At 39.0% G+C, this 25,467-nt stretch overlaps 1 protein-coding gene and 1 long non-coding RNA gene across 3 annotated transcripts in view; one reads left to right on the plus strand and one right to left on the minus strand.

The window, feature by feature from the left end:
* Positions 1–15,426, plus strand: part of LOC114653623 (uncharacterized) — a 28,182-nt gene extending 12,756 nt beyond the window's left edge. For both annotated transcript variants that reach the window (XR_003716542.2, XR_003716543.2), the window contains 3 exons: positions 9,002–9,088; positions 9,347–9,394; positions 14,758–15,426. This is a non-coding gene — a long non-coding RNA (uncharacterized LOC114653623). The remainder of the gene's footprint in view (positions 1–9,001; positions 9,089–9,346; positions 9,395–14,757) is intronic.
* Positions 1–25,467, minus strand: part of LOC127528431 (V-set and transmembrane domain-containing protein 2A-like) — a 121,495-nt gene that overhangs the window by 5,810 nt on the left and 90,218 nt on the right. The window contains exon 3 of the mRNA XM_051929224.1: positions 9,709–9,759. Coding sequence (XP_051785184.1) covers positions 9,709–9,759 — 51 coding nt within the window. The remainder of the gene's footprint in view (positions 1–9,708; positions 9,760–25,467) is intronic.

The following is a 25,467-nucleotide window of genomic DNA, read 5'->3' on the forward strand; positions in this document are numbered from 1 at the left end:
GGTTGCGTTCCAGAGCCACCCGCGAAATAAGAAAATCCGCGAAGTAGAAACCATATGTTTATATGGTTATTTTTATATTGTCATGCTTGGATCACAGCTTTGCGCAGAAACACAGGAGGTTGTAGAGAGACAGGAACGTTATTCAAACACTGCAAACAAACATTTGTCTCTTTTTCAAAAGTTTAAACTGTGCTCCACGACAAGACAGAGATGACAGTTCAGTCTCACAATTAAAAGAATGCAAACATATCTTCCTCTTCAAAGGAGTGCTTGTCAGGAGCACAGAATGTCACATAGATAGAGCAAACAAATCAATAGGGCTGTTTGGCTTTTAAGTATGTGAAGCACCGCGGCACAAAGCTGTTGAAGGCGGCAGCTCACACCCCCTCCGTCAGGAGCAGAGAGAGAGAGATAGAGAGAGACAGATAAAAAAAATCAATACGTGCCCTTCGTGCTTTTAAGTATGCGAAGCACCATTCAGCATGTCGTTTCAGGAAGCAGCTGCACAAGATAGCAACGTGAAGATAATCTTTCAGCATTTTTAGACGAGCGTCCGTATCGTCTAGGTGTGCGAACAGCCCCCCCGCTCACACCCCTTACGTCAGGATCACAGATAGTCAGCGCAAGAGAGAGAGAAAAGTAAGTTGGGTAGCTTCTCAGCCATCTGCCAATAGTGTCCCTTGTATGAAATCAACTGGGCAAACCAACTGAGGAAGCATGTACCAGAAATTAAAAGACCCATTGTCCGCAGAAATCCGCGAACCAGCAAAAAAGTTGCGATATATATTTAAACTAGCAAAATACCCGCGCTTCGCAGCAGAGAAGTAGTGTGTTAAAGAGGTTATGAAAAAGTAAAGGAAACATTTTAAAAATAATGTAACATGATTGTCAATGTAATTGTGTTGTCATTGTTATGAGTGTTGCTGTCATATATATATACATATACACATATACACACATATACAGATATATTATATATACATATACACATATATTTTTTATATATATATTTTTTATATATATATATATATATATATATATATATATATTTTTTATATATATATATATATATATATATATATAAACACATACATACATACATATACAGACATAGATGCACTTACAATAACATAGAAATCAATATAAACAACATTAACATCATTATCATATGAGAATATGAAGTAATATATAAGAAGCACATTTCATATAAATATAAATTATTAAACAGTAAAATCTTCTTCTATAATTTGCTACCGTGGCTTTTCGTTGGTCTGTCCAGGATTTTAAATCACCTGTAGCTTGCAAACCGTTTCACCTATTGACTTGAAATCTGGTACACATATAATACGTCACGTCTGCTATCCGCTTTATGGGTGATGACTGTATTACTCTTTTTATGTTTATTTTATTTTAGAATCAACTCCTATCTGCGCACACCAGGGCGGCCGTGGGCAGATGCGTATGGTGTATTCACTCCATGTTATCGTGCATTGCGCTGTCACTGGTATTTTGATAAAAGAATTTGAACAATATATAAGAAGCGTATAAATTATTAAACAGTAAAACATTAACATTTAAGAAGTAAAGTTACATTGAGTACTACTGCAGTGCCTTCGGGTATACCTCATTTTTTGTTTGCCCATTACATGCTTAAATGTATACATTTTTTGGTGTACCTACCCGAGAACACGCGACATATAACCGAGCGTGGGAGAAGCATGGATTTTAAACACGCGTTGAGTTCATCTGCTGGTCTCCCTCGTGGAATAACTGGTAATGTTTGACTAAAATGTACAGCGAGTAAAACGACATTACCTCCTTTTTTTTTTTTTACGATCTCTGAGATCTTGCTTTTTTCGGTTCAAGGCTTCATAAGCTGTTTTATGTTGTATGGTGTACTTATCCCAAACCATCATCTTTGAATGTTGCAAGACTTTCGCCTTGTATGTAGATCGGGGTAATTACATTCATTGCATTCGTAGTCTGAATCACAATCTGATTGTATGGGTGGTTACCTGGCACTGTAGGGTTGCCACCCGTCCTTTAAAATACGGAATCGTGCCGCGTTTGAGAATGAAATTGCGCGTCCCGTTTTGAATCAATACTGGACGGGATTTATCTCGTATTTTTTTTATCATTTTTTTTTTAAAGCAGCGTGTCATGCAAATCATCCCACACGCATTTTATGAAGATGCCTCCTTTCCTACTTTTCATTGGGTAATACTTGATGTCATCGTTAGTTTGATTGGTCTTTTTAACTGTCCAGTGAGGAGGGCGTGTCTTTTAAGTACAGTCTGCAAAGTGTTGGCACTGAGATGTGGCGTCAGCGCCATAGTTGAAGCCCCTAACGTTGCGGTCAGCAAGTCGGCTAACATCCGCCATGTGCCGTCTTTCAGTTGCGAGAAGCATATCATAGAATGGTTGAAACTGTTGCCCTTAACGTTGCGCCACGGCGTGTGGTTCGTTTATACCTCGTGTCTTCTCATGAAACTTTTATCTCGCGAATATGTTATTGCAATCCGCAGCGGGAGCATTTCTATAAACTTAATTTAAACTTACGTTTTACACCGTGCTTTGTTTCCCTTATGAACATGCTTGTATGCTTCACTCGCTCCGTTCTCAATTGTTTAATTAATTTTTTGCTCTTCGCTGTTTCCGGCTGTTCCTCCATTTCCCCTACTTCGTTCTTTTATCTCGCGAATATGTTATTGCAATCCTTGACGGGAGCGTTTCAATAAACTGATTGAAAATAGTTTTGCATTTACCTTTTTAGTAAAAGGCGAGCTTTTAAGCCTGAGAAATCACCCCGTAAATGCACATGTTTAATTGCACATGTGTTAATATGTATGGTTACACAGTATTAAAAGACAGTGAACAACGTCAGTTACCTTTGTTCCCGCGTTTGATAAAAGGTGAGCTTTTAAGCCTGAGAAATCACCCTGTAAATGCACACGTTTAATTGCACATGTGTTAATATGTATGCTTACACAGTATTAAAAGACAGTCAAAAATTAACGTCGTTTACCTTCGTTCCCGCGTGTGACTTGTGCTGTAAATCTCTTCCTTGTTTTTAGTTCACGTGATTACGTAGGAGGCGTGATGACGCGATACGTGACTCCGCCTCCTCCATTACAGTGTATGGACAAAAAATATGTTCCAGTTATGACCATTACGCTTTGAATTTCGAAATGAAACCTGCCTAACTTTTGTAAGTAAGCTGTAAGGAATGAGCCTGCCAAATTTCAGCCTTCCACCTACACGGGAAGTTGGAGAATTAGTGATGAGTCAGTCAGTCAGTGAGTGAGTCAGTCAGTGAGGGCTTTGCCTTTTATTATTATAGATATGCTTACATATAAAATCCGCGATGGAGTGAAGCCACGAAAGGCGAAGCGCGATATAGCGAGGGATCACTGTACTGGAAAAAACGGCTTGCTGTTTGTTGTTGTAATCAAGTGCCCTCAAAATAGTGAAAAGAGTATGAAGATTCCACAAACCAAGCCATGACTTTCACTGTCGTGCCTTTAGATAGGCTCCACCTCAGATAAGCCTGGCCTTGTGCTTCACAAGCAGGCTTTGGGGTATACAGGCCCAAAATGAGTAGGTGGCTTTAAAATTTCAAAAATATCTTAAATGTCATAAAATACCCAAAAATCACCTCTACAGGTAATGGAAACCATTACGCCTCTGGCTTGAGAGACAAGTTCAACAAGAAATCGTTACAAATGCAGAAAACTGTTTGTATATCACAAAAGAAGAATAAAAATGAAAAAAATGTTTGTCTTAAAAGGAAAACAAATCCTAATCCAAAATTCAATTATTAAAATAGGCAGAAACCAAAAACTTCTGAACACTGAAAATATAATACATACGGAGATGCATTATTCAGCAATCACATTTAACCTCTAAAAGACCTGTTCCCACCATAAAATATAAATGCTGAGGATGGCCCTTCAGTAGAGATGTCAGGGTGTCCCTGTCTCTTGAGTTCCACCAATAAAATACAAAGAATTAAAGAAAATAGAATACATGCACAATATGTAAATACTAAATAATAAATAAACATAACCATATTATCAAAATTTACTTAATAGCAAAAATATGAAAACTACAAATTAAAAACATGAAATAAACTAACCATAGCTTGACCATGACACTTGTTTTGCCTTCAATAGGAATTCTGTTTTCAGTTTCTCTGTTGACCTTTTCAGTTTTTTTCTGAATTCCTTGCTGTAGTGCTTAGCATTTCTCTAAGTCTGAATTTATGGCTGATTTTGTAATTGTTCTTGTAGAGTGATCTATTAAGTCTTACATTTTTAATGATATTTTTGTTTATCTATTTTGCTGTATTTTTAGTCTCTTAATTTTAATGATTTTGGAAATGTTATATAATTTTTCTGTCCTGGATGAAGATATCCCTGAAGTGACCTCATCTATTATTTATAGTTGCTGAGTTTCCATAATATTTGTTTTGGTTTTCAGTTTTGTGTTTTCAAAAATGTTTTCATATTTAACTTTGCTGTGATCGCTATATCTTAAGGGATAAATAACAGTTTTTTATTATCCTCTCTTTATTGTTCAAAAGACAAGAACTGGATAGGTGTTACATTGTTTCCAGTCTTAAAAAAAATGGGTGAGAAAATTTCCAGTTTCTTGGCCTTCTCTTGGATCAAAGGTCCACTGACAGGAAAGTTTTTTGAACAAGCTTCTTGAAACCACATGAACCGTGCATTGTTGACATTTTCAAATGCATCACCTCAAATCTGCTTTCGGTGAAATCCAAAGTTCACCCCACACACATTTTCTTCAGTTTTATCATGGCCTTTCAAGAATGTTGACAGTGTCAATTGTGAAATGAAAAATTCGTTAGACACATTTTTATTTTTTTGCAGGGTCCAAGGTAAACTGCTGTCTTTTATTGTTTTCCACCACAATCCCACCATTTTTCTGTCTAACATTCTGGTGCTTCTCATCAGATTTGGCACTACAGTACACTAATTTTTTGAGGGAAGTTCCTTTGTTTTACTGTATTTTTGCAAACAAACAAACTTCACTCTTATGAGATTTGCTTAGTATTATGTCAATGGTAACATCTGATGGGTCCAGAAAAAAATAATTGAACTAAGAATTTCATTATAGTTGTTTTTGTTGTAATTAAATTTCACGTGTACATTAATTGACATCACTGTGAGTCGTGATTCTGTAATTATTACCACTAGACTGTATCATAGACCCTGGCTAGTATTGTTGCCTCTAAATCATGTATCCTATTTCTAATTTCTAATAACATTTTAAGAAGGGAATTCTATGTGTTGTGCCTTTGGCTGGTTGATTTGACCAGCCCTATATATTTTTTATTAGGTTTCCTTTATACAGTCTAGTTTAAATGGTTGTAACTTTTCTGAAGACCCTTGCTTACATCATATTTGATCCATGCTCTTGTAGCTGCATTCTGGCTCATTGGTAAAGGAAGTGTTTCTGGATGAGAAAATTAAAACTTCATGTTTGTAGCATGCCTTCATCCCTGCATTACCACTAGTAGCCAGTCTAATTTTTGAGTGATGTGGAAAATGACCACTGTTGTTAAGAAATATATATTTGGTGACTCAGAATAATAATAATAATAATAATAATAATAATAATAATAGTAATAATAATAATAAATAAAATTTCCAAAAACTGTTACTCCTTTTTTTCTGCATCACTTTCATTTTAACTTTGTTTGACTCAAAAGAAAGTTCAGTTTTTAAGGTTTTCTTCGTCAGAGTATATGTTTTATTTTACTCTTTTTTGATGTTGGAATACTGTATTTTCTTGGTCCTTTTCTTGTTAGCCTGCAATTTGTTGCCATTGTCTTTGATGTAGATAGTTATTTTAGAAATTGTGAGTCTAGTCGGGCTGACAATCTTATGAAGATCTATTTGTCTCTGGAACCACTTGTTAAGTACATAAACCTTTGCAGTGAAGTTTGATATTTTAGTCAGTTTCTTACTGTATTCCAATGCTATGGGATCTTGGGTGACAGTTCACATATTACATCTCTTGCAGGGGATGAATCTGAGAAACATATTTTTCAGTCTTCTTTTGACAGAATCTTCTCACTTCAGAAGTTATGTTTGTTGAAGAGAATATGGATTCAGTTTTTGCTTCTTGTATTTAGAGGTAGCTTTGGCTGTTTGTCTGTTTTTTTATTTGAATTTGTCTTGCAGAAACGTATGCATTTCCTAAATAATCATTCACAGTGTGTTTAAGTTTTTTTTTCACTATTTTTATTTATATTTGAATGTTATTGCTTGTTGTCATTACAATGATGAAGCATTTATGTCTTTTGGGTTTCAAGGAGGTCAAAACATTGAGTATTGTGTCCACAATGGTGCATTTTCAAATAAAAGCACACATGTAGTTAGATTGTTACATTTCATTATTCATAACAACCCTAATATTTAACTTCATTCAAGCATGAATTTCAATCATAGACCCTTTGTATCATCTCATGTGTACATTAACAAGTCTAAGACTTTATGTCTCTCTCAGATGTTAGATTTAGCATGCATGTTTACATGGTTACTATATAAAAACTGCTAAATAAAAAACATATAAAATATACTAATTAATAGGTGCTAATTGCTAGGCACCAAATGGGGAATTACAAAACAGGAATATTACTGATCATGCAGGTACAACAATTGAATTATCATTGATAAGAATATTGCGCAAAGAATACAAATAATGTAAGATATTGAACATACAACAAATAGAACAATATTGCTCTAGACTGTGATTATTGCACAATAAATTACAAATGATATGAAATATTGCACAAAGAATAATAATAATAATAATGTAGATATTGCACATTGGAAAGCTAGAGCAAATATTGCACTGGACTGTAATTATTTTGCAGAGGAAATTTATATATTTGCACATTCAAGAAAAGGTGAGCAGGGGAGGGGGGAGTGCAGGAGAGAGAAAAGAGAGATGGTCAGTGCATGCTGAGATTCAAAGTAGTTAAGCCTCAGAGAAAGAAACTGTCTCTGAGCCTGTTTGTCGTTGATTTGATTGACATGTATCACCTACCAGAGGGGAACAAGTCAAACAAGTGAAAACCAGGATGTGAGGGGTACTTCAAAATGTTTTTTGCCCTGCCAAGGCAGTGGGAAGTATACAAGTTTTGTAGAGAGGGCAGAGAGCAGCTGACAATCTTCTGAGCTGCACAAATGACATGCTGAAACCCCCTCCTGTCTGCTGCAGTGCAGCTTCTGTACTACACTATGATACAGTATGTCAACATGCTCTCTATGGAGGAATGGTAAACGTTTACAAGCAGCTTTTGATCCAGGTTATTCTTCCTAAGCAGTCTCAGGAACTGAAGTCGCTGCTGTGCCTTTTTAAGAACTGCTTTGTTACAGTATCTGCAAACCAAGACAGGTCAGCAGAGATGAAGGTACCAAAGAATTTGAAGGCTGGGACCCTCTTTACAGAATCACAGTTGATGTAGAGGGGTTTGAGGTCTGCACTATTTTTCCTTAAGTCAAAACTGATTTCCTTTGTTTTCAAGGTTTTCAGTGTCAGTTTATTTGTTGAGCTCCAAGCTGCCAATTTCAGGATCTCCTATCTGTAGGTAGACTCATTCCACTCTGAGATGAGTGCAATCACTATAGTATCAAATTTGATAATGATGTTATTAGGGTGGGCTGGACTGCAGTCATAGGTGTAGAGGGCAAACAGCAATGGACTTAGCATGCAGCCTTGTGGAGAGATGGAGAGGAAAAGTGGGGGCAAAGTTTCAGGGTCTGTGGGTGACTGATAAGAAAGTCCTTTATCCAGGCACAGAAGATTGGGGGGAAACCTAAGTTAGACAGTTTACTATCTAGAATATCTGGAATAATAGTATTAAATACTGAGCTGTAGTCAATAAAAAGCATCCTCACGTAGTTTATCTGTGTTCCAAGTGGCTCAATACAGTGTGGACAGCTACAGCTATGGCGTCCTCAGTGGACCGGTTTGCTCTGCAAGCAAACTGGTGTGTGTCAAAAGTGGGACGGAGACAGGCTTTGGTGTAGTGTGAAACCAACCTCTTGAAGCACTTCAGTGCTATTATTGGGCGATGGTCGTTGAGACAGTCAGTGGCACCAGTGGAATGATGTTGGCTGACTTCAGACAGACTTGAACAAAGGCTTGTCTCAGGGAGAGATTGAAGATGCCTGTTAAAACATGTGAGAGGTGATCAGCACCTTCCCAGGTATTTCATTGGGACCAGCAGCCTTCCTCTGGTTTACTGAATTGAGCACTCGTCTCATTTGATGCTCCTGTAAAGTAAGTGTATGGGCGCTGGATTGCAATTGAGGCTGATTGAATGAGACTGGTTGTAGATGTTCCATCTCAAAGCGCGCAAAGAAACAGTTCAGCTCCTCTGCTAGTGATCCCCCCAGGTCTGCAGGTGTTGTAACACAGCCCCTGTTGCTGGTGATGTTCTGTATTCCCTGCCACACATGCCAAGGGCCATTTTCTGAGAGATGGCCTTCTATCCTTCTTTTATAGATCACTTTAGCTTCTTTTATTCCCTGTTTTTAACTCAACTCTAATAGCACTATACAGAAAGCACTGCCACCTGACCTGAAAGCTTGTCTTTGAGGAGGGACCTGACCTTGCTGGTCATCCAGGGTTTCTGGTTACAGAAGACACGGATACACTTCTCTACAGTAACATTATCGGCATCGTACTTGATATAGGACAGATTCGACTACATTAGGTTCCTTTGTTCAAATATGTCCCAATCAGTGTTTGCAAAACAGTACTATAGTCAAAAGAGTGCATCCTCAGGCCATGTTTTAAGAGATTTTATATGTGGCTTTGTATGTCTCCTACAAGGAGTGTATGCAGGAATGAGGAGCAGAGAAAGGTGGTCTGATTGGCCAGTGTGGGGGAGGGGTGTAGCTCTACAGTATTTGCATGTTTAATATATGTGTAGACATGATCAAGTGTATTTTTGTCCCTCATCCAGACACTTCACATATTGAAAGAATTTAGGAAGAATCAACTTCGGGTTTGCGTGATTCAAATCCCCCACTATGACGTGAAAGCCATCGTGGTAAGCCTGTTGGTGTTTGTTTAAAGCATTTAGCAGTAGATTGAGAGCTATGCTAAGTTTTGCATCGGGTGGTGTATAAACAGCAGTGATAATCATGACTCCTAGCTCTCTTAGAAGAAAGAATGTTTGGCATTTAAATGAAATAAACTCTAGGTCAGGAGAACAATTACTGTCTATGATTATATTGTTTTTTGACTAGTCCTCATGCTCATATATGAAAAGATCCCCTCTCTTGAGTCTTTGTTTCTGTCTCTGCAGGGGATTTTGCAGCCTGCTAGCTGTGCAACTGCGTCCAGGAACCATCAGGTGAAGCCAAGTTTCAGTTATTATCATTAAATTACCAATCATGAATGTAATGATTTCCAACAAAACTTAAACTTGCCATTAAGTTTTATTTTTAATATGAAAATACTGTATATGACTTCTTCACACCATACAAATCCACGAGGAGCATGGATTCCAGTGCATGTATAGTCCATGACAATAAAGCAGAACTCTGAACATTTAAACAAAGTAATGCACTGCACAAAGATGTCAATTTTCATTACAAGAAAATATGCTCTTTCCTATGTCATACAAAAGTATCTGAATTTATAACAAAATATTTTTAAAAATCTTACACTTATTTTAGTTCCATCATCATCTGGATCTCTTTCTGGTAAAACCTCCACCTGAAAATACATAAAAAAATACAATTATTCATCTAAATACATCCTTCCTTAGGCATTTAAAATAGTGTTTTATTTCCTCTTTAAAAAATATTTTTTTTGTAATATCTGGTTTGGTTTTATTAATCCCAAAAGGGAAACAACAGACACTTTTGGCTTTAAGGAAATTAGACAGCTTCGGAAATATAGTGTTATTAGTTTATGATTGTAAAAAACAGGTACTAAATGTCAATGAAATTACTGAATTTTACTGTAATAATTGCTATTACTTTTAATCAAAATAGTAGTAGTATTAACTTGTGGTTGTTATTTCTATAAAAATGTACGTTATACATTCTCTTCAGCAGTACAAGGATACAGTTACATTAGGAGAAATATTTTCTGACAAAGCAGCTATTGTATAAATGTTGCTATTGTTTCAATAATTTCACCAATAACAACAATAAAAATGCCCATAACAGTATGGAAAAACTAGTTTCTTTCACAAATGTTTGTGACTGCGCCGAACATTTGAACAAATTTAACAAAAAAACATCAATACATGTATACTAGTAACCTAATTTATCATTGTGTTGTATTGCTAATTTGAAATTAATGCCCAATGTGTACTGACAAGAGCTTCAACATGTTTTTCCTTTTTTTAATCCACACCCTTATTTACAGTATATTTTATGTTTTACAGTAAATTTATAAATTAACTAAATGAATGTTCAGACATGTGTGAAAGATTTACAAGAGGCACATAGGGTATAAAATGTTTATTTTATGTTATTTCATCTTATTAGCTTTGTTCACATATTTAGTCACTCAAACTATGCAGTGGACTACAGTTACTTAAGAATAAATCAATAAACTGCTTATCTAATCTGATTTGTGGTGACGACAAACTGTATCGTTCAACAAAAAATGTTCCACACTGATGGCATTCCTAATTAACATGTTTTGAACATCTGAGAAGGAATGGGTTCAAAGGAGAAGGTTCCAGCACCATGGCATAGTCAGAATCATAGTTGTAGTTCAAGCTAAAGTCTGAATACCAAATAAACTATTAACACCAATTGTCAAGCCAAAAATGCAATACCAAACACAAAGAAAGTCCTAACTCTAAATTCTTTGTGGAAGTGCCTGATATCTTCCTCTACACTAGTAAAAATGGTTGTAAAACAACAAAGAGAATCAATGTTTGGATACCGAATACCATGCACGGTCATCTTAAATAAGTTATATACATTGAGGCATCACAATGACATGCAATCACATGACTGGCATTGAACGTTATCAATGCCAATAATATAGCCAATGCCATGAGAAAGTATAATAAAACAGTGGTTTCTATGGCGAACAATAATCCAGGATAGCAACAGGGTGGTGTCACCATCATAATGTTAAAATTTATTAAAGTAAAAAAAACACAAAAAATTCCAAAAATGAAATTTATAAATTATTTAGAACAAAGACTAAAACAGATACATCATATTATGCTGCATCTGAGGGGAAAAAAGGGGGACACGCCATCACTTGCAAAATCAATTAATCCACAAGGGAAACACAAATGATGAAAATGTAAAGGAAAGAAAAAAGGTGGTCAATACATGAATGAGATCCTAAAACATAGGACTGGAGGCTGCTGTTACTGCATTATGGAGAACAAAGTAAAACAGTTTATGTGTGTGTGTGTGTTTCGTTTTTATCTGCACAAAAAATTCTTGTTGTTTCCATTTGTACTTTTCAAGTTGGAAAATTAGGGCTATAGACTAAGCAAGGCTTTTGTTTCTGTTCCTGTACATTTGGCTTTCAAAGAGTGAATAGTGGTTATCCTGTCCTATTCTTATTCTTATCCTCATCTTGCTCTAAGTACTGACTGCCTACTTTCTGTCTAGTCATGTATGTAATAAGGCTGCCATGGTTTGTTGATGTCCAATGATTAAAACAGTAAGAGATGGCCACTGTCTTGACTGGACAGATGGTTGACCCCACAACCTTGGATATGGTTGTGTTGTTTCTTTTTTGCTGTCCAACCAACAAACTAGTTGAATGGAGTCTTGTTTCAGCCTTGCATCCATCACTGCCTGTCCCTCAGCCTAGGTGTCAACTGTCAGATTTTGTAATTTTGGTGTAGTTAATCATCAACTAAAAAGTGACATCAGCATTGAATGCTCTTTTTGCTAAACCACAACATGGCTGTTTTCTGTTATGAATTCTTTATTTTGACAATAACACATTACTGACATGGATATATCAAGTTCACACTGGTGAAAGAAACTATTTTTGTATTTCTTGAATTACAATAATTGTCCCTTGTTTCCCTTGATTCTGAATTCCTGGTCATTCTCCTTACATAATCTTTGCTTTTTGGAACATCTAGAACATCGCAAACACACCAAAATTTTCTAACAGGGTAATTTTAGTTACCACTTTTAACATCTGTCTCTCAAAGTGAAAGATCCACTGAGCCAAAATGAAAAAATATTTTTCATTCACTTAGCTAGATTATGACATTACTACACTGTGGTTATCGCTCTAATGTGCCCAGTTATACCTGATGTCACTAGTGCAGGTTGGGGAGGAGGCACTTGTACAGTGCATTGCCAAACCCACCACACGATGAAACAGTTCAGGATCCTGGTTGGCAGCCCCCCATGCAGACACGCAGTCCAGTTCCACGCTCCAGAAATTACCCTTTATCTGCCGCAGCCAGGTGTTACGTGGGCATCCCCTTGGCCTGGTCCAGCCACTTGGGTCCTCAACAATAAGGATCCTGCGAGATGGATCACCCTTGGGGAATTGCGCCATATGGCCATAATGCTGTAACTAGCATTCCCACACAATGCAGGTAATGTGCCTTATTTGGGACTCCATGAGCAACCTCTCATTCAATACAGAGTCAAACCAGCGGTACCCAAGGATTCTCCAAAGAGACACAGTACCAAAGGAGTCCAGCCTTCGTCTGAGGTTACTGGATAGCATCCACGCTTTGCAACCATGAAGCAAGACAGTAAGCACCAGGACTCTAAAGACTTGGACCTTCGTCCTTTTTCATAGATATCAGGAGTGACATACACCCCTTTCCAGCGACCTCATGACCCCCATGCCCTCCCAGTCTGAATGTCACTGTCGAGGTAAGTAAACCTCTTGACAAGGTCGACACTTTCCACGCAGACAGACACATTGCTGATGGCTGTGCCCAAGAGGTCATTAAAGGCCTGGATCTTGGTTTTTATCCAGGATACTCACAAGCCCAGACTCTCAGACTCTTTGCTCAGTCTCTCGAGAGCCCCGAACAGAACCTCCATTGGCTCTACGAAGATCACAGTATTGTCAGCAAAGTCAAGATCAGTGAATCTTTCTGCACCAACAGATGCCCCACAGCTGCTCCATGCAAGCATTGAACAGAGTAGGAGCAAGAACACACCCCTGACAAACCCCAGAATCAACTGGGAAAAACATAGAGGTTCTGCACTGCACTCACAGTACCAGTGTACAGGCTGGTCATGATATCCAGCAATCCTGAGGGGATCCCATGAACCCTCAGGATGTCCCACGGGGCAGCTCAATACAGTGAGTTGAATGCTTTACGAAAATTGACAAAGGCTGCAAAGAAACTCTGCCAATATGCACGTTTGCGCTCCATGAGAACACTCAGCGCCAGGATGCGGTTGATGGTAGACTACTAAGGCATAAAACCAGACTGCTTTGGTCACTGGTAAGTGAGCAAGTGACCATGGATCCTATTGAGGATGGCCCTAGCAAGGATCTTACCTGGCACCAAAAGCAGTGTTATCCCCCTGTGGTTGCCGCAATCCAGGTGATCACCCTTCCCTTTCCCATTTTCCAGTCACTTGGAATGACGCCAGTCTCCCAAATGGAAGCAAAGATTGCTTGCAATGCCAGGAGGACAGCCTTACCACCATCCTAGAGAAGTTCATCCCGGATACCACAGTTCTCTGCAGCCTTCCACTCCCTCAGCTGGTTCACAACCTGTGCAATCTCAGTGAGATTGAGTGGTTCACAGCTACTTGGAGGATCAGCCTCAAGAACTGTGGACTCAGAGATACCCAACGTTCTAGCCGGAGGATCAGCTTTGAACAGCTACTCAAAGTAGCCAGCCCAGCAGGTCATAAATGCAGTGTCATCCATAAGGACCGTTCCATCAGCCACCCTGACTGCGACTCCCCGAGGAAGAGATTCGGATGTGCGTAATGCTTCGATTCCTCTGTAAGCAGGATGTGGGTCTCTAGACCACAGATGGTGTGTCACTTGCTCACAGATTCCTCTAACAAATGCCTCCTTATCTGCCCTCAGAGCCCTTGCTGCCATCCCTCTCAGTTCCTGGTACAGATCAGAGTTGCCATCAAGCCATTGCGCTACGACTCCTCTTGATGATATCCAGGGTGCCCTGCAAGATGAAAAACCTCTTTCTGAGAACACCGGTAACACCAACACAATCACTAGTGCCATATAATATAAAACATGTGAAAGAGAGGTTCTCACTCTAAATGCTGAAATTGACAAGAAAATGGGGACACAGATTATCAAAACCATTTTTCATTTTGAAGAAATAAAGGATTAGTTCTTTGTTTGCAGGCACAAACTTTAAAGTATTTATTCTGTTTGGTGGTAATTTGGGATTAAAGGTGTCTACAGATAAAAATATAAGGAAGGAATCAAATGAAGGAAAGTCCTAGTGTTTAGAGAGAGGGACAGAGAAAGAGCTAGGAACAAATACTGTACCAAAGTCAAAACATGGGAGCAAGATAGGGATAACTTGGCTATTTTTAGACAACGAAAAGCTTGAGTGTGTACATAAACGAGCTGTGAAAAAGTTAGTGTGAAGAAAATTATTTTTATGCATTTATGTATATATACCTTTATATATTTATACAGTTTATAGTTAAACATGTGCGCATGGGAGACAGCCTAAGGTTCCTTTTGATAGTAATCATCTTCTGGACAAGGGGGTGGCGCTGTTGCCTGATGCCTTTCTTGTTTCTCCTTCTGCAGAATGGAAGATCAACAGCCTGACCATCTATGATGACAGTCTTCTGCCCTCTTGAACCCACCTCTTTCTGCCCGAGTCATGTGAAAACCAGCTCCAGTGCCATCTTTGGACGGCCTGCAATATGTCTCACATATGAGAAGATGTTCTTACATTTCTTTTTTTGTATATATATACTGTGATGGACGGCCAGAAGCTCAACCTGGCCAGGACGCCTAAAGAATGGAAGGCTGGGGGAAGGCAGCTACTTTGGGACACTGCCTCCCCCAAGATGCTAGATGGCGATTTCCCTGCAGCTCCCTCAGCAGGATTTCTGCAGGGCACCATGGGATCTGGAGTTTGGCTTCACAGCCATGCTGGATACCATGGGTGCCACCAGGAGACGCTGCAGGAGGACCTGGGGATTTCTACTTTCTGCATAGCCTGGAAGTACTCTCAAGTCACGGGGACGGAAGCCCCGAAGTACTTCCAGGCTGAAGAAAACTCAAGTTCTCCATCTGATCCAGGTCAGGGACTATTTAAAGGACTGCTGAGAACCCAGCAGGCCAGCCAGAGTTGGTTGGAGGTGGACAAAGCTTGCTGGGAGGTGTGGAGGAGATAGAGAGAGAATTGTATGGTTATTATGGCTATTTACTTGCCTGTTTACTGTGGGTGTGGTGCTTGGGGAGCACTATTGGAGAAGAAAAGAATTAAAAATACTTCTTCGTGCTTTTAACCTGTGTCTGTCTGTTGGGTTTAAAGGGGCAACAGTGACCCCTAGCATGTTACAGTACACACACATTCATATATATACATACAGTAATGTCCATAAATATTTGGACAGAGACCACTTTTTTCTAATTTTGGTTCTGTACATTACCACAATGAATTTTAAATGAAACAACTCACGAACAAAATGATTGCATAAAAATGTGAGGCAACTAAAGCATTTTTTAACATGTCATTTCTTAAGCCTAGTAATGTCATTGCCTAGACAGAATGGCTCAAACAGAATGAGAGTTCACTTGTCACTCTCTAATAAATGTATCCATCTATTTCCTATCTAGTTTTTCCAGTGCATGATTATATAGGACATGAGAGAGTACAAAAGCAGAATGGTTTGAGGGGTGAGGAACATGGAGGCTTGGGGTACACACACTGTATATTCTCAATGCAATGACAATAAATGATATTCTATTCTATATAGCAAATGGTTAGCTCAGATGATTGCATTGAGAGAGAGAGAGGTTAGGAGCACACGCTGATACAGCACATTGCCACACCCACCACATGACAAACCAACTCAGGATCCCAGATTAGGACCTAAGTGCAGCCATGCAACAGGTGACACCTCAGAATCACACTAGTTCAGATGGAAATGGAACAGTGTGAGGTTTTTTTATGGTGTCTGGAGTGCCAATTCTGCCACCAACCCCCAGGTTTTCCCTGCAGGTTGGAGGGCGTACGTGCAGCGCTGGATGCAGATTAACATCATACCCAGGACAGAGCAATTGCAGGATAAGGGCCTTGCTCAAGGGCCCAACAGAGTAGAGTCTCCTTCAGCATTTACGGGATTCGAACTAGCAACCTTCCGATTGCCAGCACAAATCCCTAGCCTCAGAGCCACCACTCCACCCATAATTGCATTGGCAAAGAAATTAATCATAAATGAAAACATTGTGAAAGTATTTGCTTTGGCAATGATCTATCCTTCTTTCAAGTATTAGATTTTCCTTCACAGAAACACCGCTCTGTACTTAGTCCATCTCATATTTATCTGAATATAATATCTAATAATTTACTGGCTATATCCATTAATATTCCTCTAAACAGGATTTGTTCTCCCCCAATTAGTAGTTACAACAATTTTGATTGTGGTTTTGCTTAGATTAAATTACTTCTTCCCCTCAGAATTAAATAAATGCTCTAGCATCTATTAAGAAAGCATTATTATTTGTTTTAAAGCCAACTTGACTGTGATTTCTTAATGAAAACGTTGTTGATGACTCAACAAAATGTGTACCTGATATCTCATTCTGCTGCTTACATTGCTAACACCTTTCAATGCACAGGGCTCTTATATGGTAACTACACAACCTGCAGTGCCTAAGGAAGAACAGCTGCTAACCCTCTCTTTTCTTTCCAGAAGATGAGACCCACAACAAGCCATAACCCCAATTCCAGTTTTGTCCTTTAAGTCCTGCTTCTTCTGCCCATTGGCTTATTGAAAGAATGACACTTGAGGTTGGTGTTGATTGACAAACCCATATTCAGAGGGAGCTCTGCAGCAGAGAGCAAGTATTAAGACCTGAGTGAAAGGAAATCAGATTCCTGATGTCCACAATGCTGTCTTAGACCTTTTGATTTACAAGTTTCAGTTTCTTATTAAATGGGGCACCTGGCTGGTACCAAACACTTCATCATCTCCCTCTTATTATTTCTTACACTGTAGCATTCTTAGGCTTTACAAAAAACTTTCAAGCCCAAACAACACCATCTTTTAAAGTTGAACTGTATGTCTCATAATGAAGCAAACTGTTCTTGAAGTTACATTAAAATGTTGTCAACCACTGTCACAGGCAAATCAAAATTTGTGTACTTACAGCCTTTTTTTATTCATTCATTTGCTCAAAAGTTAAAAAAAAATATTCAGAAGTGATAGTTTCAAAATTTTTAGAAAACCTGCTGAATAATTATTAATTAGGTTTATAATATTAATTCATTATGACTTCTTAAAGAAAAACTTAATTAAGCATTGAACTTTTACAAATGATTGCATTGTGCAGTATGTTTTCAAGTGTTGATACATTTTACTGAGACACACACAGAGGATCCTATAATATAGCATTTAAAGAAATACCACTTCTGCTATGTTCAAATGGTAAGTAAACTTAATTGTTTCCCCAACTGTACATAGTATGGAAAAAATAACAAGTACACAACATGTGTATGGATGCCATGATGGACTGTTTCCTGCTTTGTGCCCAGTGTTGTTTCGCCCCTGTGACCCTGATTGTATATAAATACTGTATATAAATTTACAATGCTTTATTTGCAACAATACATATTACACTGAATCCATTTTGAGTTAAGTTGACACTCATTGTCTCAGTACAATACAGTGTGATCTCTGCTATAATTCATTCAAACATGTAAAGGCAAATCTATAATAATAAAAGGCAAAGTCCTGACTGACTGACTGACTCACTCACTCACTGACTGACTCATCACTAATTCTCCAACTTCCCGTGTAGGTGGAAGGCTGAAATTTGGCAGGCTCATTCCTTACAGCTTACTTACAAAAGTTAGGCAGGTTTCATTTCGAAATTCAAAGCGTAATGGTCATAACTGGAACATATTTTTTGTCCATACACTGTAATGGAGGAGGCGGAGTCACGTATCGCGTCATCACGCCTCCTACGTAATCACGTGAACTAAAAACAAGGAAGAGATTTACAGCACGAGTCACACGCGGGAACGAAGGTAAATGACGTTAATTTTTGACTGTCTTTTAATACTGTGTAAGCATACATATTAACACATGTGCAATTAAACGTGTGCATTTACGGGGTGATTTCTCAGGCTTAAAAGCTCACCTTTTATCAAACGCGGGAACAAAGGTAACTGACGTTGTTCACTGTCTTTTAATACTGTGTAACCATACATATTAACAAATGTCCAATTAAACGTGTGCATTTACGGGGTGATTTCTCAGGCTTAAAAGCTTGCCTTTTACTAAAAAGGTAAATGCAAAACTATTTTCAATCAGTTTATTGAAACGCTCCCGTTAAGGATTGCAATAACATATTCGCGAGATAAAAGAACGAAGTAGGGGGAAATGGAGGAAGACCCGCAAACAGCGAACAGCAAAAAATTAATTAAACAATTGAGAACGGAGCGAGTTAAGCATACAAGCATGTTCATAAGGGAAACAAACCACGGTGTAAAACGTAAGTTTAAATTAAGTTTATAGAAACGCTCCCGCTGCGGATTGCAATAACATATTCTTGAGATTAAAGTTTAATGAGAAGACACGAGGTATAAACGAACCACAAGCCATGGCGCAACGTTAGGGGCAACAGTTTCAACCATTCTATGATCTGCTTCTCGCAACTGAAAGACGGCACATGGCGGATGTTAGCCGACTTGCTGACCGCAACGTTAGGGGCTTCAACTATGGCGCTGACGCCACATCTCAGTGCCAACACTTTGCACACTCTACTTAAAAGACACGCCCTCCTCACTGGACAGTTAAAAAGACCAATCAAACTAACGATGACATCAAGTATTACCCAATGAAAAGTAGGAAAGGAGGCATCTTCATAAAATGCGTGTGGGATGATTTGCATGACACGCTGCTTTAAAAAAAAAATGATAAAAAAAATACGAGATAAATCCCGTCCAGTATTGATTCAAAACGGGACGCGCAATTTCATTCTCAAACGCGGCACGATTCCGTATTTTAAAGGACGGGTGGCAACCCTACAGTGCCAGGTAACCACCCATACAATCAGATTGTGATTCACACTAGGAATGCAATGAATGTAATTACCCCGATCTACATACAAGGCGAAAGTCTTGCAACATTCAAAGATGATGGTTTGGGATAATTAGTACTTATTAAGTACAACATTGAACATAAAAGAGCTTATGAAGCCTTGAACCGAAAAAAGCAAGATCTCAGAGATCGTAAAAAAAAAAAGGAGGTAATGTCGTTTTACTCGCTGTAGATTTTACTCAAACATTACCAGTTATTCCACGAGGGAGACCAGCAGATGAACTCAACGCGTGTTTAAAATCCATGCTTCTCCCACGGTCGGTTATATGTCGCGTGTTCTCGGGTAGGTACACCAAAAAATTTATACATTTAAGCATGTAATGGGCAAAGAAAAAATGAGGTATACCCGAAGGCACTGCAGTAGTACTCAATGTAACTTTACTTCTTAAATGTTAATGTTTTACTGTTTAATAATTTATACGCTTCTTATATATTGTTCAAATTCTTTTATGAAAATACCAGTGACAGCGCAATGCACGATAACATGGAGTGAATACACCATACGCATCTGCCCACGGCCGCCCTGGTGTGCGCAGATAGGAGTTGATTCTAAAATAAAATAAACATAAAAAGAGTAATACATTCATCACCCATAAAGCGGATAGCAGACGTGACGTATTATATGTGTACCACATTTCAAGTCAATAGGTGAAACGGTTTGCAAGCTACATGTGATTTAAAATCCTGGACAGACCAACGAAAAGCCACGGTAGCAAATTATTGAAGAAGATTTTACTGTTTAATAATTTATATTTATATGAAATGTGCTTCTTATATATTACTTCATATTCTCATATGATAATGATGTTAATGTTGTTTACAGTGATCCCTCGCTATATCGCGCTTCGCCTTTCGCGGCTTCACTCCATCGCGGATTTTATATGTAAGCATATTTAAATATATATCGCGGATTTTTCGCTGCTTCGCGGGTTTCTGCGGACAATAGGTCTTTTAATTTCTGGTACATGCTTCCTCAGTTGGTTTGCCCAGTTGATTTCATTGGCAGATGGCTGAAAAGCTATCCAGCTTACTTTCTCTCTTCCTCTCTCTCTCTCTCTCTCTTGCGCTGACGTAGGGGGGTGTGAGCAGGGGGGCTGTGTGCAGCTGCTTCCTGAAGGACAGGCTGCACGGAGCTTCGCATACTTAAAAGCTCAAAGGGCACGTATTGATTTTCTGTGGCTCTCTCTCTCTCTCTTCCTGCTCCTGACAGAGGGGGTGTGAGCTGCCGCCTTCAACAGCTTTGTACCGGTGGTGCTTCGCATACTTAAAAGCCAAAAAGCCCTATTGATTTTTTTTTTGACTGCTTGCTTTGCACTCCTTTGAAAAGGAAGATATGTTTGCATTCTTTTAATTGTGAGACAGAACTGTCATCTCTGTCTTGTCAAGGAGCACAGTTTAAACTTTTGAAAAAGAGACAAATGTTTGTTTGCAGTGTTTGAATAACGTTCCTGTCTCTCTACAACCTCCTGTGTTTCTGCGCAAATCTGTGACCCAAGCATGACAATATAAAAATAACCATATAAACATATGGTTTCTACTTCGCGGATTTTCCTATTTCGCGGGTGGCTCTGGAACGCAACCCCCGCGATGGAGGAGGGATTACTGTATATTGATTTCTATGTTATTGTAAGTGCATCTATGTGTGTATATGTATGTGTATATATATATATATATATATATATATATATATATATATATATATATATACAGTGGAACCTCTAGATACGAGTTTAATTCGTTCCAGCACTGAGCTTATATAGCGAATTTCTCGTATCTAGAACAAACTTCCCCATTGAAAATAATGGAAATCCAGTTAATCCGTTCTGCACCCCAAATATATTAACATAAAAATCAATTTTCCTAACAAATAACACTGATAAATTATATATACTGTAGTCTACCTTTAATAAATAACACTGGTAAATAATATAACTGATTATTAAAAGAATCAAAACAGGTGTCCAAAGTGCAGTAGAGCATTCAATAAATCTTTAAATAAATAATCCTTAAAACAGTTGTGAAGTGGAGGTTTAAAATACACAAGAATAACAATCCTTTAACACGAGGTTAAAACGTCAACAAGAAGCAGTCTTTAAAAACAGATGACAATCCCCGGTGCTTCTTCTCTGTTAGCGTCTCACCTATTTCTCCCATGCGGGCTCTAAAACAGGCGAGACACTCTTAATGCAGCTGACCTTCTCTACACCGTCCTGCTTCAGCTGTTTGGCTCGCCTGTTCAGCTACACGCGAGCCTGCGCGAGCCTGCACTTGCCTGCCTGCCTTTTCTTTCTTTCTTTCTTTCTCTCTCTCTCTCTCTCTCTCTCTCTCTCTCTCTCTCTCTCTCTCTCTCTCTCTCTCTCTCTCTCTCTCTCTCTCTCTCTCTCTCTCTTTTACTTTTTCTCCCCCTTAACCTGCTCGCGCTTCTCTATATATGCGGGGAGGACATGGCAGCTGCAGCCCATCAGCCACAGGAACAATCATGGATGTGGGCAGTTTCCCACCTGTGCACTTAAGTGAGAAACGCAGACACCGCAGATCGTGGCTCGCAACTGCTACCACGCCCCCTTGCTAAGCCGCGAGCTATACCCACAGCCTGGCTCGTGGCTCGTTACGCGAACCAATGCTCGTATTTAGAGCTGAATTTTTCGCTCATACTTTCCTCGTATTTTGAATTTCTCGTATACAGAGGTGCTCGTATCTCGAGGTTCCACTGTATATTGTACTTTGAAAGTGAAAAATATTTCGTCATTGCAAAATGGGAACATAAAAACAACAATTTCTATAAAAAATGCTGTGCAATTATCATGGTAGAGAGTAGCAGCCCAAGAGTAATTTTCAAAGATAAACCATACTCTTATCTCTTGTCTTTTGCAAGATGAAACAGTAAAAGTACATTTGATTTAATCACAGCGTGAAGCTGATTTGGTCTAGTTGGGTGTTGATTGAAAGAAGTGTATGTCTCAATATGTGTGTATGTTTCAGTTAAGATCAAGCAGTTACTTTTAATTTTATTCTAGCTGCTGTTGATTCTATACAATAAACTATTTTGATTGGGCAGTGATTGGTGCTGATGCCTTACAGCTCCACAATGCTGGACTACAATCAATGGCAGGTTGCCATCTCTGTATAGTTTGCATATTTGCCCTGTGTCTAAATTATTTTTTTTCTTGACTTTTCAATTTTTCCAATAGCACCCCAAAGATCTGCAAGTTTAATTTACTGGTAGCTCCATACTGACCCATTATGAATCAGACTGCGCGAGTGTGTCCAGCAAATGGACTGCCATCCATTCTAAGGTTAGTTCCTGCCTTTTGCCCAGTGCTGCTAATATAGGTTCTAGTCTCCCATAACCTTAGTATTAGATTAAGCTGGTTCAGTCAATGAATGGATAAGTAGTTATGAATTTACTCTGAACGTAATGTAATTATACTTGTTTACCAGCACATTATTGCATATTTGTAAAACCAAGTGCACAATTTTTCAGGACATACATATATATATCCATCCATCCATCCATCCATTATCCAACCCACTATATCCTAACTACAGGGTCATGGGGGTCTGCTGGAGCCAATCCCAGCCAACACAGGGCGCAAGGCAGGAAACAAACCCCGGGCAGGGCCATATATAATGTAATGACTATGTATACATGTAATGACTATATTACTTTATAAAATGTATTAAAATAATGACATCAGACATTTTACATGCAAAATATACACTTATTATTATTGTACTATGTGACCAGCTGGGGAGCATTACAGAATCCCAAACCTCAGACACAACCAGCACGACACAAGTTCCGGTACAACAAAAGGTTTATTTATGCAAATATCTTACAAAAATGTTTCTTGTAAATAAACACACAAGTGCAATTCAATTTTTCTCTCTTTTTCTTTCTCCTTCCACTCCTCCAGGCGAGCTTTGTCCTTTTTTGGAGTTGAGTGGCTTCTTTTATCTCAGACCCAGGAGTACTTCCAGTGCTAGGACACTGCCCGTTGGAAGTACTTTCAGGTCAAATGGAATGCCAGCAAACTAGGGATTATTAATCCTGGCAGCTACCCCTGGCAGCCCCCACCAGACCCAACAGGGCTGCCACAAGGGCTACAGGTCCCTGCATGCCCTGCGGGTGCTCTTGTGGCAATTGTGACTGAGGGATTCTGCCCTCTAGCAAATCAGAGGAGCATGTATTCCTGACTGGTTATCTCCCCTGTCCTTCCATGATACTGACACACTGATAACCCGGCAGGGTTGGACTGAAGAACAATGCCAGGGCACCAGCATGTTCATTTCTGCACTGGCATCTATTACAACTGATCGATACATGGATTAAAGGTTTTACCTTAAAATGGCACTAACATGAATTAATTTTCAGTCATTGGTGTCTTTACCAATAATCAATCTACAATACACAAGGATTGCTGATAATTAATTCCCATGCAAATACTATATGAAAAAAATGTGGACAGCTAAGACTTTTGGTTTATTTCAGAACTGAGAAGTTTTAGTCACTAATTAAGACTGAACAGTTAATAGAATACCTAAGATGGGAGTAAGAAGGATGAATGCCAACTTTCCTTTACACTTTGTTCTTCACCAAGAAAGTAAAGATACAAATGGTTATTGGCAAATAATACACAAACGGTAGGTGTCAAGATCCAGCTAGGATAGTAAAAAAATCAGTTTGCCAATGTGGCATAGTAAGTTTATCTCTGGGATGAAAAAGTAAATAAAGTTGAAGAAAAAAGCAGGTGTCCCAGGAGAGCTGAACTAGCTAGTGTCTATACAGCACTAAGCACAAGTGATCCCACATGTGATTACTTATATTTTTCCTGACATTCTAAAAATGAAATTTGTGCTTTGTTGTTTGGGTAGTCACTGCCATTTTCAGCAATCTCTGAATGGCCACAGCCATATTCTTTACAGTTGCTATGCCTGCCATTTTGTGTCATCATGTCCTTCCTATATAAGATGGCGTAGGTAGTGTAAAATATTAGCTTTGAATTGAACACTCTTTTTCAAAGCAGTGAAAGGACATTAGATCTAGGATTACACTTTTTGAATGATTTTTGAATCATATTTTTTTTTTAGGCTGGTTTTTATCTTTAGGTATTTAGACCCCTTCCTGCTCTTTCCTTCCACATCCATAAACCTTCTCTTAGGCCTTCCTCTTTTTCTCTTGCCTGGCAGCTCTATCCTTAGCATCCTTCTCCCAATATACTCAGCATCTCTCCTCTGCACATATCCAAACCAGCACAATCTCGCCTCTCTGACTTTGTCTCCCAACTGTCCAACTTGAGCTGACCCTCTAATGTACTCATTTCTAATCCTGTCCATCCTTGCCACACCCAATGCAAATCTTAGCATCTTTAACTCTGCCACCTCCAACTCTGTCTCCTGCTTTCTGGTCAGTGTCACCGTCTCCAACCCATATAACATAGCTGGTCTCACTACCATCCTGTAGACCTTCCCTTTCACTCTTGCTGATACCCGTCTGTCACAATTCACTCCTGACACTCTTCTCCACCCATTCCACCCTGCCTGCACTCTCTTTTTCACCTCTCTTCCACAATCCCCATTACTCTGTACTGTTGATCCCAAGTATTTAAACTCATCCATCTTTGCCAGCTCTACTCCCTGCATCCTTACCATTCCACTGACCTCCCTCTCATTCACAAACATGTATTCTGTCTTGTCTTTCATTCACGTCTAGAGCATATCTCCACCTCTCCAGGGTCTCTTCAACCTGCTCCCTACTATTGCTACATATCACAATGTCATCAGCAAACATCATAGTCCATGGGGACTCCTTTCTAATCTCGTCTGTCAACCTGTCCATCACCATTGCAAATTAGAAAGAGCTCAGAGCCGATCCCTGATGTACTCCCACCTCCACATTGAATACATCCGTCACTCCTACTGCAGACCTCACCACTGTCACACTTCCTTCATACATATCCTGTACAACTCTTACATACTTCTCTGCCACTCCTGACTTCCTCATACAATACCACAGCTCCTCTCAAGGCACCCTGTCATCTGCTTTCTCCAGGTCCACAAAGATGCAATGCAACTCCTTCTGGCCTTCTCTATACTTCACTATCTATAACATCACTTTCCCAAATATGATTAATTGAAAAATGGAGCTTATCTTGCCAGCAAACAACCCCTGACATCA

This window comes from Erpetoichthys calabaricus, chromosome 6 (assembly GCF_900747795.2).
Source record: "Erpetoichthys calabaricus chromosome 6, fErpCal1.3, whole genome shotgun sequence".
NCBI classification, from domain to species: Eukaryota; Metazoa; Chordata; class Cladistia; order Polypteriformes; family Polypteridae; genus Erpetoichthys; species Erpetoichthys calabaricus.